Source organism: Anas platyrhynchos, chromosome 7 (genome assembly GCF_047663525.1).
Source record: "Anas platyrhynchos isolate ZD024472 breed Pekin duck chromosome 7, IASCAAS_PekinDuck_T2T, whole genome shotgun sequence".
NCBI classification, from domain to species: domain Eukaryota; kingdom Metazoa; phylum Chordata; class Aves; order Anseriformes; family Anatidae; genus Anas; species Anas platyrhynchos.
The window spans coordinates 32282110-32300001 of record NC_092593.1 but is presented as its reverse complement, the minus strand read 5'-3'; the positions used below and the strand labels follow the sequence as shown (position 1 = coordinate 32300001).

The following is a 17892-nucleotide window of genomic DNA, read 5'->3' as shown; positions in this document are numbered from 1 at the left end:
GGCTCTGCTAATTGAAAACTGTGTAGGTAATCATTTGGCCCAGGGAAAAGTCCCGCTCATACACCGTAATACGGACCACCATCTGTCTGTTAAATTAGTCACACTGAAATATTAACATACAAATGACTGACACCAATTATTTCTAAGGAGGTCGCCTCAGCAGAGGATACTTCAGCACCTCTCTGAAGCCTCCCCCATGACAGGAGGCAATTTCTCTTCCAAGACACTCAGATATGGATGTCACCAAACTTTACGGAGCATAAAACCAGTAGCCTGCTGGCACTGGACCTTCCCAGTACCTAAAAGTTACTGGGATCAGCATCCTCAGCTCTCACGGCCTCGAACAAGCACTCGACCCTCCTGTAGGGCACAGGTCCTTCTGCCAGGGAGATGGATGGCCCTGTGCACAACGAGGGCAGCCTGACACCTGGGGTCACCTCTTAATTCGCCGTGATTAACCAAATTTTAGGAGATTAAGGAGCTCTTGAGCTCCATCCAACTGTCAAACACTCACCTAGAAGACAGGACACTGTTTCTTCATCTCAGGGCCCACAGGACTGGAGCGAGTCATCACCTGCCTTCAGCCGCCACCCAAGCCAACCCCTCCCCACCCGGGGCACCAACTTGACCACTCCAGCAGCTGGTGGCCAAACCCCAAATCCTCACAAACCCATGTGAGGAGCAGCTGAAGCCAGGACTGCTATGGTGACAGCAGAGAACTGGACACTGGGACACATGGGGACCTGGGAGGACCAGCTCACGAGCATCAGCACAAAGGTGCTGTGCCGAGAAACGGGAGGAAGGCCCCCCTCCTCTTCACCCCCTGCCCAACCTGCACGCACCGAGCGGAAGGCACGCCGCAGTAAATTAAAGCAAGGATGCTATTCAAGCAAGGAATCTAATTTCGCTAATTAAAACTGTAACAACGGCTGTAAAATAAAACATTAAAACACGCAGTAGATTTGCCATTTACAAGTTCCCATCGAATCAGGAAGTCTTCGCTTCTTCCCCAGTGCTGCTTATTCACTTCAGGAGAGCAAAATCGACAACTACAACCATTTTGTTTCCTCCTGGGTTTGTACCTCTGTGGTTTATCCCGTGTGGGAAGCTGAAGGACCAGAGCTACAGAAAGCACCCCAAACGCAGACCCCATCACTTGCCACGCTGACACACAGATGCTGTAGGGATGCACGCACAGCTGGATGCGAACAATCGTGTAATAAGAAATAAAGAAATAAATAAAATCAACCAAGAAATCCAACACAGAGCTCAGAATTAAAACCTGAGCACCTGGTACTTTAATTACCACTGTCACATCACTGTCCCAAACGCTCACCCCACCCTTTGTAAGAGGTCTATTTTTATTTTTGCTTAAGCATCAGAACAAGTAATGGGCAAAAGTTTGAGGAGAGGACGGGCGAAGCTCCCGAGGCAAGAGCTCATTTGTGACTCACCGCAGTAATTAACAGTCGAGCTGGCCCCATCAGGAGTCAAAACACATTTTTCTGATGGAAATGGAGCATGGCTCCAGAAGCCACGCAGGTTCAGCGCACACAACCACACGGGTGGCACCCCCAAGAAGCACGACCCATCAGCACAGACTGCATTTATATCGGGACACAGGTAAACAGCAGCAAATAAAGAAAATAATATCTGTGTGATGCCCTGATACATCTCCCTCAGACGTTTTCAGGTGTCAGCCGTAATAAATGAAGCGTTTACTGGGTGCAGACGACACTTTAAACAAATCAGCGCAAGTCCCTAAAGGAAACAAGCAGCAGCATATTCTGTAGTATTTCATCATTTGGGAGCCGGCAGAATGGAGCTGACAAGTACACAAGATAAATACTTTGTTCTGTCACGCTGTGTCATGTCGGGGAGAACAGAAAGTGTTATATGACCTTTGGAGGCACAGCCCAAAGAAGCCCTCCCGCTTGCTTCCATGCCAGCATTTTCAAAAGAGAAAATATATAAAAAATAAAAGAAAAAGCAGGAACACCCACCCCTCCCAAGGTGCTGCCTGGCAGCAGCTGCAGCTCAAGGTATGTCACAGCCACGTTCCTGGCAGATTTTGCTGCTGAAGCCTGAAAGGGAAGAGCAGCCCGGGCAGGAGGCAGCTCCACAGCATCTCCCGCTCGCTGCGGCCGTGCAAACCACAGGGGGAAAAACAAGGTGATGCAAATTAGGTACCACTCGCCACTATTTTCCATCAACAGAATCAGCATCTGTGGGTGCTCAGTGTATTTTTTTTTTTTGTTGCTGTTGTTGTTTTGTTTTTTCTTTTTATAAAACAAAACCCTTATGCTCTTGCTGGAGCACAGCCACAGCACAACCCATGCCTCTGCGCCTCAATCGTTTCACCAGACAAATCCACCCCAGGTCACCCCTGCTGCCCTTAGAGCTCCCATTTCTAAGACAAAAGGTGAGATAACGAATTCAATTAAAAAGAAAGGATGGTTGCAAAGACACCAACCTGGACTCAGAGGGGTCTGATGTGCAAAGCTAGTTTCAGGCATTTAAAACAACAAAACAGACGTATCAAATTTACAGTTTTACTTAAATGAAATCACTTTGTATTCTCAAATAGCTGTAATAACTAACCATAGACACTGTATTAAGCATAAGTGTGGGAATATTTGACATTTCTCCCCTCCCCTTTCTCCCATGAAAGATGGCAAGCAAGAGCCCATCCTCATTAATTACTGTCACTTCTCCGTAATAACCTGCAGTTACGGGATCTCCGCTATAAATTACATATATTCACATCAACTTACTAGCTTTCACGCTTGTGTATCTACTTACTACGAACCAGACAAATAGGTAATTAAGCTATTTGCAGCCATAAGAGTCTGGAATTAGTGGTGTAAGGAGATAAGCAGGGGAAAGCCGGCCCATCCCAGGTTTCCTCCAGTACGCGCAGTCGGAAGAAATAATATTAAAGGCAGACAAGGTAAAAGTGCATGCGTAATTATTAACAATATGCTTAACATTTGATTTTAAGTGTCACATTATTATGAATTAATTTAACATTCATTAGAGCCGCTCTGATCATAATGAATTCGTTTGCCAATTGCTGTGCCTCCAGATAAGGCTCCCGCAGTTCCGCCGGAGCCCAGTTGTTGAGCGATAATTAACAAACGCTCAACAATGGAGGGCTAGAAGAGGAGATAGGTAACAAAAACAGGGTTCTGACCTGCCAAAAACACTGTAGAGCCCCAAATAAATAAATAATAAAGATCTGGGAGACATAAAGAATCTCTTCTGCTCCTTTCCGGGGGCCCAGCAGGATGCCAAGTGGGGAGAGGGTGAGGAAGAGCGGGGCTCTCAGGTCACAGTGACAGGACGGCCGTAAGCAGCATCCCTCCAGTACCAGCCCTGTGCGCTCACCCTGCACTCCCTGCAAATTGCCACCACGCCATGTCTGAAGTCTCCCACCAGGTAAAGCAGCACGATACCCTGCGTTATGAGAAAAACACTCAGTGGGAAGAAATGAGAGGCAGCCCCAGTGATAACAGCTTATTGTGAGCGCGCATTAACTAACGCTGAACTGTAATAAAACACTTCCAGAAGTGCACGTGGCATCCCCAGGAATGCTAAATGGCTTCATTATTTTCCACTGCTTACAGACTGAGTAACGAAGGAATTCAGAACAAAGAGCTGCTGCAAGGAAGCACTGCCCCGCAAGGGAACAGAAGCAGAGGGGGCTGGCTTGTACCGCACACCTTGCGGTCTCCTGCGCCTGGGAAAGCTCAGGAAGGAAGGTTAAACACCACTTCGAGCACTGGGGCTGCCTGCAGGTGAAATCTGGGGGTTGGTGGGTGCACACATCAATTTCTGTAACCACCTGCTGCAGATCAGAGCACTGGTGCATGTTCCCACCCCTGCCGCGTCCTCGCATCCACCTCAATGTGCGTTTGCAGGCACGGCACCCCCAGCACAGGGAAGTGATGGTGCTGGTGCTGCTTCTCCTCCTGCCCCCCTGTCCCCAGCCCCCAGCACCTTTTTCCTTCTGTCCCAGCAAGACAAACAGACAGGCAGAAGGGAGGCACCTGCTGACACAAAGCCAGTGCAGAATAACCCTGGCAAAGTAAGATTTTTTCCTTCAGTGCCTCTTGGGAACTTCATAAACAATAATCAAATGCTCCAAAGAGAAAGTAAGGAAGAAAGCCAGCCACAGATTTAACAGAGTTTTGCAAGAAAACGTACAGAAGTACAGTTCCATCAGTCTGTCTTCCACCAGCTCTCTTAAATGCCTTTTATTTTTTCCCCTTTAGTTTGTTAACTACTTCAATTTGCAAGAACGCTTCCACTTTATTTTAACTTCCTAATAAAACGTGACTACTCCAGGAAATAAAAAAAAATAGATTGCAGCAAAGCAGCCTGACCACACTATGCCTCCTTATTGTGAAAACCTTTCTTTATTTTTCCATTAAAATATTTAAGCCTTCCAAGCCTCTGTCTTTTGCCAATCAAGAGCTCTGCTAATACAGTTTCAGGCAGCAAGAGAAAGCCGGGGACCGTACTTCATGCTCTGCGGGCTGAATAGCTCGGAGTAACACAGGCAACACGCCGCCTGCAAGAACAGCCAGCGAAACTTCAATCTCTCGCAGGCAGCCTGTTCCCTGCGAGTACGAGAGCAACTGCAAGCCAAGGTCAATTCTTTCCTTTAATTCCCTTCTTTCTCCTTTTTTTCAAGGCATGGGAAGAGAGCTTAGTTATTTCTGCATGGATGCAAGGTGAATGAGGCTGTCGCTTCTCATTGCGGTGCTATTTATTACAGGTCGCTGACATAATACAGCTTTTTTTCCCCCCCCCCCCTCTCCCTCCAACACCAGAAAAAAAAAAAGCAGCGGAGAGAGTTCTTCAGCATTGTCTCACTTACCGGCTTCTTTGAAGGGAATATATGAGCGGGTTTTATTTATTTATATAGTGATCTGACAACCCCGATGCATCAGCGTGTTTTCAGAGGCCTCCTGCTGAAGGAGGCGAGTCGCTACCCCGGCATTATCAGGTTTAAGAAGCCGCACGCATAATAAAACGTAATAAAAGAAAGGAGCGCGCCGGGGGAAGGAACTGCAAGATTAACAGGAGGCACCAACAAAGAAAGGGAAATTTACCCTGAAATCAAAGGGGAGGCGGGGGGAGCTTTGCAGGCTCGCTCCGGCATTAACCAGGCTGATAATAGGGAAAGAAAGAGGGCAATAGGGGATTGGGCTCCTGTCCCTTCAACCACCTTGGCTGCAGCAGGAGCCCACTTCCCGAAAGCCTGCCTGCTGCTAGGGCTGGCTCCGGCCTCTCATCAGCAGTTCCTCCCAATTTAACTCATAGTTTCAGATGAAAAGATTTTATAGATCTCTGTTCCGTCCTGAGATGAGTTTGCCTAGAGCTCCGAGCAATAAATTGATGATAAATCAATTCTCCTGGTCTGAGCTTTGGAGCCCGCTTCTCTTTTCCCACACAGTGCTGAGAGCTGCCTATAAAGCACATCCCTTGTCCTTAAAGGCAGGCTAATGCCTTGAAGAAATTCAGGAATACCCACACTCTGTTTCCAGGCCACTAATGGCATGCCAGAACTACCTTAGGAAAAGAATACCAATCATTAACAATCACATCTAATACTTCATTTCACAGCCAGAACGGAAGGTAAGCGAGTCCATGCCTGCAGCTGGGAGCTGTGGCGGTGATTTCGGAGGAGGCAGAGGCAGGGACTCGCACATTAACACAAGAAGTCTCTCCCTACAGCTCCCAGCTTTCAGCTCTTCCACTGATAATACAGGCTGCATAATTTACACAGCACGGTTTTTTATCCTTTCCTATGCAGAGATTCTTCCCCAGTTTATACCCTTCCTCACTGGGCCACTCCTGAAGCGAGGCTGTGGACCAGAACTTGAACCTCTGGAGAGCTTGTGAGTCTTCAAGACCATTTCCCCATCCTCGGGACTCCCTCATCGGCCACCACCAGCCACGTCTACAGGCTCTCAGCAGCATCAGTGTCCCACTGGGGAGCCACCAGCTGCTGTCACACATCCCCTGCCAAGGCCCCATCCCCTCCAGAGCAGGGCAGGATGACGGGTTTCCACACAGAGAAATGAAGAAAACCAGTCCCTTGCATCAGATTTTGGAAACACCCCGTTTGTCTCGTAAAGCACCTGCACAGTATCTGTAGATGTATGCGTGTGTCAGCAGTTCCTGCAGAGCAGCTGGTGCATGGGGTGCTCAGGCAGACCTCAGGCAGGCTCACACACCCCAGCACTGCTCCCACCTGCCCTGTGTTTCAGCAGCAAACCTTCACCTGCACACCGGGCTTGCAAACTGTGCTTCTCTGATGCCATCTCCTTCACCCCCCTGCGGACGCACGACCATCAAAGCCACTGCGAACACACAAGGAAGCGTTTGTGAGCTCTGGCTTTTATGCACACCAAGCCAGAAACATGCAAATTCTGCTCACAGCAACCTGCGACTCCCTGCGAGTCCTCCCCCGAACCTCCCCCGGCTGCCAGCCCAAACGAAGTAAATGGCAGGCTGGCATAAACAAACAGAATTACCTTTGGAAAGGCAACCCACGGCTTAAAGCCAGCCTTGCAGATAACATCTGTAGTGCTGACTGCACGGAGGGAGCCGGGCGGTAACTCATTTTGGTCCCGCAAAGGCAGAATCAATAAGCCACAAGGAAGGCCGAGCCTTTCTGTTTACATTTCAAATTAAAAGGACAGCAGCTTGCAAGTGTGACTTGGGGACGGCACAGGGTTGCAGCTTGGATTTTCAGCAAGCCAAAGTGGTGCAGGAGAGCAGCACATGCAACCCAACAGCACCCAGGAAGCACCGAGGCATGCTGTGGGGGAAATCACATCCCAAAGCGACTGCCAGGGAAAACTGAGAGTTGTTTATACACCACCAAGCAAAAAAACCTTGCTCACTGCAGCTTCAGGCTCGGAGCTTTTCACCGATTTCACAGCAGTTGTGTTAATGCAGTGTGGGAGGGGAAGGCTGCTTTCTAGTCCAGGCTCTCTCCCAGTCCCACATGCATTTGCTCTCCTTCCCACCACGTCCCAAGCTGTGAAATTAATATGCACAGAGGACATAAACCTCTCGCTCGGGAATAAAAAGCGACCTTAAAATGCTCCTGCTTAATCCTTCCTGGGCTGCAGCGCTGCTCTGGGAGGAGAAGCCAGCTTTGGGCAGGAGGCTTTCACCTTCCCGAAGGTCTCCTCCTGCCCTGCTTTGTGGGAACTGGGCATCAGCACTTCCCTCGGCCCAGCCAGGAGATGTGCAAGCACCTGCCTTAGGCTAAAGGCACGGACGAGTACCCCCTCCCTGGAAGCAGTGCCGAATTCTGGTAACAGATCATCCCTGCTCATCCCAGGGGGCTAAAGCATGCACACATGGGCCAGTTATACGACTCACACCCGACAAACACAAAAACCCAATAACTCAAGTGCTCATACACACCTCAAACAACTAATTCTGCAGTGACAAAAGCATCACATTACTTTCTTTTTAAGTAAGTAAATTCCTGAACAATAAGTTACACGTGCGGTAGCAGGTCTTACACCTGTGCCTGTGTATTCAATTTAAGACACACGCCCTTCGGGGCCTTTTTAAGCAAGCATCACAGATTCAGACCACAATGCCAAGGTGAAAGCAAAACCCCAAAGGCACCGGACACCAGGAGATGTCCCTGGTCAAATGCTACTTTGGGCTTTGCCCCCTGCTTGTGCAACCATGGCTGTGCCACCTCACTCCTCGGCATCTCTGATTTTTCTTTTGCTCTTTGGTTTTAAGCTTGGAAGCCTTTGGCACACGGCCTTTCTGTCCTTTGCCTCCAGCATTTCAGTGAGGAGAAGGGCACAAGGCTTGCTGGGGAGGACACCTCTGTTAGAGGAAGGTGAGAAGGCGTGACACAAGGCAGCCATGTCCAGAAAGCTGCGTTTTCTGCCATGAATATTCAGAACCCAATTTGCAGAATTGGTTAATTTTGCATGCAAATGGACAGTTACACATCTAACTGACCATTTGTGCAAGCAATTACACGCGCGATTACCTGATTGCATAATTGTGTGGGCCTAATTTTGAAATTGGGTCTTACATTTTCTGTTGAACACGAGTGCTGTATTTAATAGATAGATATTGACTACTTTTGAAGCAAAATCACGAGGACCTACTGACTCAAAACCAAATATTGACGAAATACGTTCAAGCGTGTCTTTACCCAAAGCCTATCATGTCGCACGGGCACGGAGCGGCACACGCCTGACAAACCGAGCTGCAAACATCTCCGCGGAAACTTCTGGGCCTTCACATCGGGACTGGCAGCAAAATACAAATCCAACGTAGGCACGTGTATCTGTACAAGCAGGTACCTTCATCCAAAACACTGGGAAGTTTCTTGCTGTGGGTAATTTTTTCCGTGGAAGACTTGTTCTTGGGCATTCCTGCTGCTTCGGTAGTATTTGAGAAGAGACATTCAAGTAAAACCACATTAAAAGAAACCTCCCGTTAGCTGTGGGGGTCAGCAACTCATGAGCGTTGTTTCAATAGGTGACCCCTGAAGATCAGGCAAAATTCAGGCTTGGAATTATTACTCGTCATGCTTTTTTTTTTTTCTTGGCATGTGATCTGAGTGGTTAACGTCCCAGGCCTTTGCATTGCTGACCCCTGAGGAAAGGTTTCCATGCAAACTTAATTATCCTCAAGTATTTCCAGCCAACGTAAGGAGTACTTTTCTTTCATGGAATAATCCTGAAGACCACCAATTTTCTCGTGAATGTCATCCACAACTCTCTATTTTACATGTCAAGCACAAGCTCTTTAAGATTAGCTGTCAGAGGCCTCCTGTTTTGGCCAAATATCAATTTTCTGTGTGGATGATGCATTAAATTTAAGACGCTCATTGCTACTGCGGGCAAAGCAATATAGCAATTACTAGGCTATTTCTGGCTTACAAATCCATAAGTAATCATATCGTTGGAAACCCAAACTTGGTGGGAAAGAAATGAAGTAGAGCGTTAAAAACAAAGCCTAACACCAGCTCAGTAATTGCCAGCTCCCTCGGGATGCATGGTGGTGAAAATAAAAGCACCAGACCTGGTGTCACGGTCCTCGAGCCACATGTGTGTTTGCTGAAACCTGAGAGGTTTAAAAAAATAAATAAATAAATAAAAAGTGACTAATACTTTCTAGCCTGTATTTATGCCATCACACCTGTATTTAGGCTAGAGAGAAAATCGGTGGGACGGCAACAGGAGGAGATGTAACACAGCTGGCAGGGAAGGCAGAGATGGCCAGGGGATGGCTGCACGTGGTTTGCACCCACCAGCCCAGGGTTGGGCTCACACCACCCGTGCTGGCACTTTTTTTGCCATCCCACTCATTGCTGCTGCCCCTCCAAGCTTAGTACCCCAAAGCCTTCAGGTTTCTAGGACCACCGAGCTCAACGGCAGCAATGCAGACCATGAACTAGGACCTCTCCAGGACAACGTGTGCTGACCTTCGTGGTACTCCAGCACCGTTCTTTGGGAAACCCAGGCAGGTGTCTTCCAGCTACAGCCTGAAGATGTCATTTCTGAGTAAAGGCAGCATGCTTTAAAGCCCTTCTTCTGCAAACGTCTGCGTGGCTTTCTTTGGAGGGCTTGCTCCTTTGTGCACCCCTCCCTGCTGCTTCGGTTCCTGCCTCTTCCATTTATTTCTCTTGCACCTCCGCAAGCCGCTGATGCCCTGTATTGCCTGGTGCCCAGATACATACACCCTCCTAACAGAAGGCTGCTGTGATCTGAGAAGGGAAATTGTTCCAGCACCTTGTGCTCTTGACTCCTGAAAATAAGCCTTATCTCACCGGGCATAGTAAGACTTTGAGCCTGTGCCACCTGATAAGCACGGGTCTTATTCCAGATATTCCTAGAAATGCAGGAGTGCTCGCGTTCATCCAAGTTCTCAGAGAATTTCAGCAGAAATGAGGTTAAGAAAACACAAGGTTCAGTGATGCTAGGTGTGATCTGTGAGAGCGAGATGAGATCCCACACCACCGCAGCACTTTGGCCCACACATCAGCACTGCCTAAGTCAACGAGCAGCAAGGCAGGCAGCACACATCCATCCCTGCTCCCTGCCCAGCACCGCCCCAGCACTCTGACCCACCACTAAACACCATCACGTGCCAGGAAACCCTGGCATCGTCAAGGCTTGGGACCCACAAGGCAAACCCTTAAGCTGGCCCCAGCAGATCAAGCAAGCAGACCTACACCCAACACACGCTACCCAATGCAGAAGTTCCCTGGTTGCAGGAAGGAGCCAAAAATCAATGAGCCAAAAAGAAGCTCTTACAAGTAGTGATGCCATGAATGTACCAGCAGCTGATGTCACTTTGTCACATCACTGCATCAGTCAGGTTAGACCCAAAACAACAAATGGAAATGAGCATTGCAGCAGTTCCCATGTAGTCTTGGACAACGTGGACACAGGAAAAGCCCAGGGCAGACAGGGGAAGGGCCAAAAAGCTTTTACTCAAAGGGACAGGACCAGGCTGGGATAGACAGGCCCTACAGAACCCACGCACCACAGGACAGCCCCTACATGGAGAAGGTCACTAGTTATAATGCCTCCTCCCACCCCATTTCTGTGGGCCTTCGGCATGGCTGAGATGATTCAAGCTGACAACAGAAGTTCGGCAGGATCACTTGCCGGTACTAAAGGACACCCACCCGGTAACTGTTCTCCTGTAGCACGAGGCATAACCCACATATTTTAATGCCTTAACCACACATCGGGGCAGCAGGCAGACTACAGCTCTTAGGCTCCTAATAAACCCAGGTTTCCATCCCCAAAGTCACCAGCAATGCTTGCCAGACGCTGGAAAGCCACGAGACAACCGGCCCCTGCATTAAATCCTGTGAATGAGTTCAACACCATGGGTTACAAAAACAGTAATTCTTGGACTCTCCCCCTCCTGTTTCTTAAGCTACAGGAGCTTTGACTCCTCTTCGCTTTTCTTCCCCTCTGGGAGGATGAGATTCACACAGCCCTGAGATTTTAGGATAAAATTAACACCAAGAAACTTGCAGCCAACAACGCTGCGTGAATTGATTTGTAAATCTTCCAAAATGAGACGGGAGAAAAAAAAAACACACACCATATTCTCCTACTGTCCCCAATCCTTTCTTACTACAAGAACATACCTGCTCATAAGAGGCTATTTGAGAAGCTGCTATATCAAGGGCTCCAGCTGCACACCGAGACCCTCAGGCAGCCAAAAAGATGCGGTACAGACCTGATTTCAACTCCTTTCTGGGGTGCTGGACCAAGGAACAGCAAACAAAGCATCCCTGTCCTTCTCAGCAACTCCCAAAAAGAAAAATCCCACCTGCACTGCATGCACCCCATTAACACCACAGCAGCTGCACCTTACAGCGCGGTGTAACGAGCCTTCACAGCAGCACTGGATGCACTGCTAGGAGCAAACCCAGCCCCTGACCTCAGGTGTGTCTGGCAGTGCCGGGACAATTAAAGTGCTGCAAAAGTTACAGCCACTCCTCAGACTTTAATAATGTCATATTTTTCTAATATGACCTTCCCGGCAGAATATACAGCCCTGGATGATGACACTAGGGCTGCGTGGCTGTGCGAGCTGGTCCTGGCTTTGGCCACATTACCTGGGAGCACCCAAACACGCGTGATTTTAAGGGCTGCTTTAAAATCTGTAAACCAAAGAGGTGGCCTCGTGCTGTGAAACATGGAGAGAAACCCGCAGCGATGCGGGTGCGCCGGCACAAAGGATGGGCTCGAGGAACAGACAAAAGGAGAGATTTTGACTTTGGCTCCCCATTGACTTTGAAATTTTTTGTTTTCTTGGAAAATTTCAGACCCCTGCTTGCCAAGCAGAAGCAGCCACACACCACGCTGCTCAGGATTTGGTTTCTGCCACTCGCGACGAGCTAATTCGGGCAGCAATCGCTGCGATACGTACAGACAGAGTAACACGGGTGGCTTTCAAATAAAGCAGCCACACACATTATTTTTGCCTCCTTCCTACACAATTCCATGGCTTTTTCCATACTCTCCCGTGCATACATCCTCTGAGCATTATTAATAGCTACCAAAGAATATTATCTGCCTACCAATCACTTCAGCTTCCTACTTAATGGCAAGCACATTTTTAGAGCATCAAATATATCAACGGGGACAATGGTTGCTAAATTTGAAGTCAACAACAACTGGAAAACGCTCGCTGCTTCACTGATATTTTTATGCGCTACAGAAATATCTCTTGAAATAAATGAGCCCCCTTTTTTTTTTACCCTTTCAAAGAGATAATAAAATAATGCTGAATTCTAAATACTGTCACATATCCTTAGCAAACAGAAATTCAAATTTAGATCTATACATTTTTGCTGCCAAAGGTAATGAGCAAAAATATCCACAGGGCAACTCTGCAGAGAGGATCAGGGATTTTGGAGTTGTAGCTGGATGGTGGCGACAGCACAATGGATAAAGAGTCGCCAGTACATGGAAGCTCTTGGGAAAGGGGTTAAAGCAAAGAAACTCTCAGGAACGCTTACCCCTGCATCTCTCTCTGGCTGCTACACTAACCTTAAAGATTTCCGAAATACTCCATTAGTGTACTAACCATGCTCCATAAACTTTTACGCCCAAGACGTTCGATATTTCAGTGTAATTTAAATTAATGGAAATTGAACATTAGGATGGGTATCAAGTTAAGCATGATGATTTTTTTCTTCCTGTCCGTGTGCCAGAGCAGCTCCATCCTGAAGGTCCCGGGAAGACCAGATGGGAGTGTGTGGGAACACCGCTTGGGAAGGAGCAGCGGGAGCCACGCCACGCTCCCGGTATCAGTGGGATGTGGGCAGGTCCTGGAGCTTTGCACCGTGCCCCAACCTTCAGGACCCTGTCCTGCAATGGGCAACAAGGAAATCCCCTAAATGCCATGCTGCACACATACCCCATGGCCACACACCCCTATTTCTGGGAGAAAACTTCCCGAGCCAGTCCTCAGGACCCACGCACAGCCAGCTGGGTTTTGGGAGATGCCTACAGAAGGCACATCAGCATGCGACAAGAGCATGGGACACATTCCTGGTTTATTAGGAGAAATTTAAGGACAACCAAGTTATAAATGCCTGCTCGGGTACCATACACCCAGCTGCACAGACATCAGGAGAAAGAGGAAACAAAATCGGTATGTTTTAGAAATCTCTGGCATTGACCTTAAAGAAAGCAGATATGGTGACTGAACGTTTTGTATAGCTCAGAGAACTGCATCTGCTGAAACTCAGGTGCTTGCTTTCCCGCTGTTTGCTTCATTTGCCCATCCACTGCTCTGGCAGGAGCTAGATTCGATAGGCTTCAGAGATGGAAACAAAGAGCAGGTACCGCTAGAAAGCACAAACACACGACGAAATCCTTACAGTTAGCATTTCCACTGTCATATTTTTATTCTGGTTTTCTGACAGTGCCATTCGTACGTGCTCCTGTGGTTTGAATTACAGACTTGGCTGCCCCAATGCCTGCCAGCGTGAGACCCCTGGTATCACCAACGCACACGTGAATGTTCATCTGCCCTGGACTCTGCATCCCGTTTACGCAGTAGGGAGAGTTTTCCTGGCAGGCTGAAGGAAAAAAAAAAAAAAAAAAAAAAAGGAGATATATATATATAGCAGCAGCTGTTCAAAGACTTCAGGAGGCTTGGCATCTGCCCGTGTGCCCAGCAGAGGTGCCGAAACGAGACCGCTCGTTTATCACGTGGGCACGCAGGGAAGCTGCCACGGAGCACAGCCTATACACAGCTCCTCCAAACCGAGGAGTTCCTGAACAAACACCACCTGAAGCTGCTGAAACGATGAATCTTCCTGGCAGACCCTGGTCCTTCTGTGGGATAATTCAGCTGCGTGGGCACGCAAAGCCCAGCAGCAGCCTGCGCGTGTGTGCAGCAGGAGAAGTCTTTGAGTCAACAAAAACAAGGGCCCGTCGTACGTGCCAGGGGTGCAGCCTGGCAGGGCTCACCTCCCGCAGAGAGGGCTCCTCGTGGTGCCACAGCACCTGCCCTTCCAGCAAAGGACCACTTCGAGCATTTAACAAGGAAAAGGAGGGAAAAAAAAGCTATACCCTCCTTTTGAGCAAGTGCATGCGTTTTTATTGCCCTTTCCTAGCTTGCCCCAGGAGTTATTACACCACTAAGAGCACGCACTTGATGTGAACTTGCCCGCCCTCAGCACCCAGACACCAGTCTGGTTCCGACTTACGGGGCAGTTCATGTCCCCTAGGATAAAACCCACCGTCCTCACAGCCACCCGAGCTCCCTTTCCCACGTACTCGAAGCACTGAGCAGTCTTTGAATTATCCTCCCAGCTCGGAGCTATGCTTTCCATGGGCGTGCGGTGGGGATGCGGCCCCAAGGGATGCCCGGTTCCCTGAGCCCCCTACTCCATGCTGAGCCCCCCAGAGCTGCCCCCGGCCCCAGCACAGGGAATCTGGGGGGAATCAGGGCCCGGGAAATCCCATCTCCAACTCCGGGCTGCGTGTCCCGCTGCCGGGGAGCTCCTGGGGGCTGCTGCCACCTAGAGCTGCTCGCACGGCACGGCTGCGGGCACGCCGCCCCGCGCACCCCACGGCACCCCACAGCACCCTATTACAAAGTTTGGCCACCCATACAAGCGGCTCTGTGTCACCAACAGTGACTTTTGGGGGAATTTTTCCATAAACCCATTGAACACATGCATGCTGCCAAACAGGTTGTGCTTTCTAGGCGCAACTGAGCTTGCTGTGGTTTGCTTAGATTTACTCAACTAAAAAATAATGGCAATTCTAGCATCCCCTAAAAACTAGAAGGGGAGCACTGCTTCTGAGCAGAGACAGGGCTTCTCCCTTTGCCAGCTGCTACTGCCAAGTCTCATTCTGCTCACTCGTAGGCATGTATTTCAGGTCCTTATTACTGTTTTCATGTTAATTACCAGCACGGCTCTTAGTGCCAGCATCCGTACACATATACATCAATTACCGTCTCCTTAAAAAGAAAAGAAAAAAAAGTCACGAGGAGGTCAGCGGGGCACTATGCGGTGCCGGCGAGGCGGGCGCACGCGGGCAGGCTGCACGGCTGCCGGTTGTGTCCCCAGTCCCCAGGGATGCCCCAAACGGTGGGGCCGGACCCGATGTCCTGCGGTGAGCGGCACTGGCCGGCAGCACCCTCGGGGGACACCTGGGGATAGTGACAGCTTGGCCTGGCCACCACGCAGGGACCCCCAGAGCGGGGACCCCCAAGCATGACGCAGGGTCCCCACAGCGTCCCGCGGGATGTCCCCTGTGCAGGGACCGAGTCAGCCGGTGGCAGTGTCGGGCTGGAGCTCCCGGTCAGTGCTTATCGTGCCTCCGCAAAGGCACTCGGAGCTCAGCCTAATTTTAACCTCCGGACAGACATCGTGGCGGACGGGGCGGGAGGGGTGCCAGGAGGGCGGCTGCACCTCGCCGAGGGCACACGCGAGGAGCAGCGGCTCCAAATTAAAGCCTGCACACGCACCAGCCCGACCAGGCTGAGGGGGGAGAGGGGGAAAAAATAAAATAAAATAAAATAGTGCGCTGCCAAAATATTTGAAGTACAATTAATTTCTCAGAGCAGTTGAATACTTCAAACGGCGCTAAGTTAATTTGGCTGTAATTATTTAACGACTCAACAGCCCCATATATCAGAAAAAGGAGTTAATTTATCAGCTATTTCCACGCAGAACAAAGACTCGCCAGCTTCCAGGTAACAGCCCAAGCTGTTTGGCTCACGTGACCCCGAGCTGTGCGCTGCAAACATTATATGCCCAAGCACGGAGAGAGCAAAAATTGGAAAAAAAAACATGTATTCACGCCTTGGTCGACAGACTTGGGAGAAGGAAATGAAAAGTTTGGGTGAGAGCAGTGGTCCTCATCTCCCTCGATGTGCTGAGAATGCAGGCGGCAGCCAGAGCCCCATCCTCGGGCCCCCGAAAGCCGATGGAGCCCAGATTTTTGGGGGGCTCCTAAATGCTCCCAGATCGAAGCTCACCTGTCCAGCCCACGCTGCTGTTTTGGCTAGCACCAAGCAGCATGAGCCAAGCCTTACAAGCCGCTGTCACCCCGAGCAGCAGCCCTGAGCCCCTTGCCGTGCCGAGGGTCACACCAGCCCTGGCATCCCTGCGGACGGGGCGGCTTTTTGCGTGGCGCAGGGACCGGAGGCTGTGCCGTGACCGGGATCCTGGCAGCCGAGCTCGCCCTGCTTGATGCTGTCTGCCTTTGGTGGGGTGTAAATCCAGCAGGGCTCGCTCGGAGCGGGAAGTCCTGGGAAAGGGGATGGGGAAAGCAGGAGAGGGGCAAGGTAGCGGGTCAGGGGCTGAGGGAGGAAAGCCAGAGCGGGGCTCGGGGAAGCAGGCACGCAGCGCTCCTCCAGCCGGGGTTTCCCCATTTAACACCGCGGGGAAAAAAAAGAAAAAAAGAAAAGAAAAAAAAAAAAAGAAAAACAGAGAAAAAGAGCAAGAGAAGAGGAAAGCAGCCTTCAGCCCCTGCCGATCTGAGGAATTGGGAAGCGATCGCGGGCAGGGAGGCGAGGGCCGGCCGCTTACATAAAGCCGAGCCCGGCGTGCGCCCTCAGCGCCCCGCGCCCGCCCGGCGGGCCGAAATTCCACAAACCCCCCCAAAACAACCATAATTTCCCCCAGATCCCCCCCCCAACCCCAACGACGGCCGGGACACCCCGCGGCACAGGGCGGACAGCGCGAACCGGGGGCCGAGCCGCGGGGTCCCCTCAGCGCGCTGCGCCCCCTCGGCTCGGGGCGAGCCCCCCCGGCCCTACAGCCCCCCGGAGCGGCACCCCACAGCCTGGCCGGGGGGGGCTGGGAGCCTCGCTGCGCCGCTAAGTTTGGGAGCTCCCCTCCAGCCCCCGCAAACAGCCCGCAAACACCCACCTGCCTGCGCCGCAGCCGCCCGCGGAGCCCCGGCGGCCGCCGCCAGCACGCAGCAGCTCCACCACAGCAGCCCCCCGGCCGCCGCCGGCATCGCGCCGCCGCCTCCTCCTCCTCCTCCTCCTCCTCCTCCTCCTTCCTCCTCCTCCTCCTCCTCCTCCTCCTTCAGCACCGCCTCAGCCTCAGCCTCGCCGCCATCCCCCGCGCAGCCTCCCCAAAAGTTGGCCCCGGCCCCTCCGCCGCCGCCGCCGCCGCCGCCGCCGCCCCCAGCGCCGCCCCTCCGCGGCCCGACGGGGCGGCCGCCGCTGCGGGACGCGCGGAGCGGAGCGCACCGAGAGCGCCGGCGGCAGCAGCAGCAGCAGCAGCAGCAGCAGGAGGAGGAGGAGGAGGAGGACGGCGAGGAGGAGGAGGAAGGAGGAGGAGGAGGTAGAGAGGAGGAGGAGCGGCGGCGGCGGGACGGAGCTTTGGGGGGGGAGAGGGGGGGATCTGACATCCCCCCCCCCCCTCCCCAAGGTGCCGGTGTGCAATAGGGGCGCCCCGGCTAAAAGGGCTGGGAGGCGGCTCCGGGGTGAGGTGGGACTCGCCCTGCACCTGCTGTGCTCCCAGAGCACGGGCAACCCCTGTGGAGATGCTCGGAGCCCCCCCACGCTGGGCAGTTTCCCCCAGGCATTGCTGCCACCCTCCCTGCGCGGCCTCGGCGCCAGCCAAACCCCGGCCTCGCACCCCGCAGCCAACCCCAGCGCTTTCCCCAACCTTGCGGCTGGAAAAAAACCGAGCGGGACCCCTCCGAGGAGCGGCTGCGGGGTGCTGGCAGCCCCCAGCCCCCCAGCACTTGCAGCTCAACCAGGGTTTGGGGCAGCCCAGCCCGGAGCCAGCCTCTTGCCCTAACCCTGCTCGCCCTGGGCCGCATTGCTGGGGCTGCAAGGTGCAGCTCGCACACCGACGGCTCCTTCCACAACGCCCCG

The 17892-nt window shown here is 51.6% G+C and overlaps 1 protein-coding gene and 1 long non-coding RNA gene across 3 annotated transcripts in view; both read right to left on the bottom strand.

Moving 5' to 3' along the window:
• Positions 1 to 11382, bottom strand: part of LOC140002882 (uncharacterized) — a 43988-nt gene extending 32606 nt beyond the window's left edge. The window contains exon 1 of the long non-coding RNA XR_011810467.1: positions 11263 to 11382. This is a non-coding gene — a long non-coding RNA (uncharacterized lncRNA). The remainder of the gene's footprint in view (positions 1 to 11262) is intronic.
• ERBB4 (erb-b2 receptor tyrosine kinase 4) overlaps positions 1 to 17124 on the bottom strand; it is a 564466-nt gene extending 547342 nt beyond the window's left edge. The window contains exon 1 of one of the 2 annotated variants that reach the window (XM_072040464.1): positions 16931 to 17124. In XM_072040464.1, coding sequence (XP_071896565.1) covers positions 16931 to 17021 — 91 coding nt within the window. In that variant the 5' untranslated portion in view covers positions 17022 to 17124. The remainder of the gene's footprint in view (positions 1 to 16930) is intronic. The other variant, XM_072040460.1, reaches the window with a different exon arrangement.
• Between the last annotated feature and the right edge of the window lie 768 nt (positions 17125 to 17892).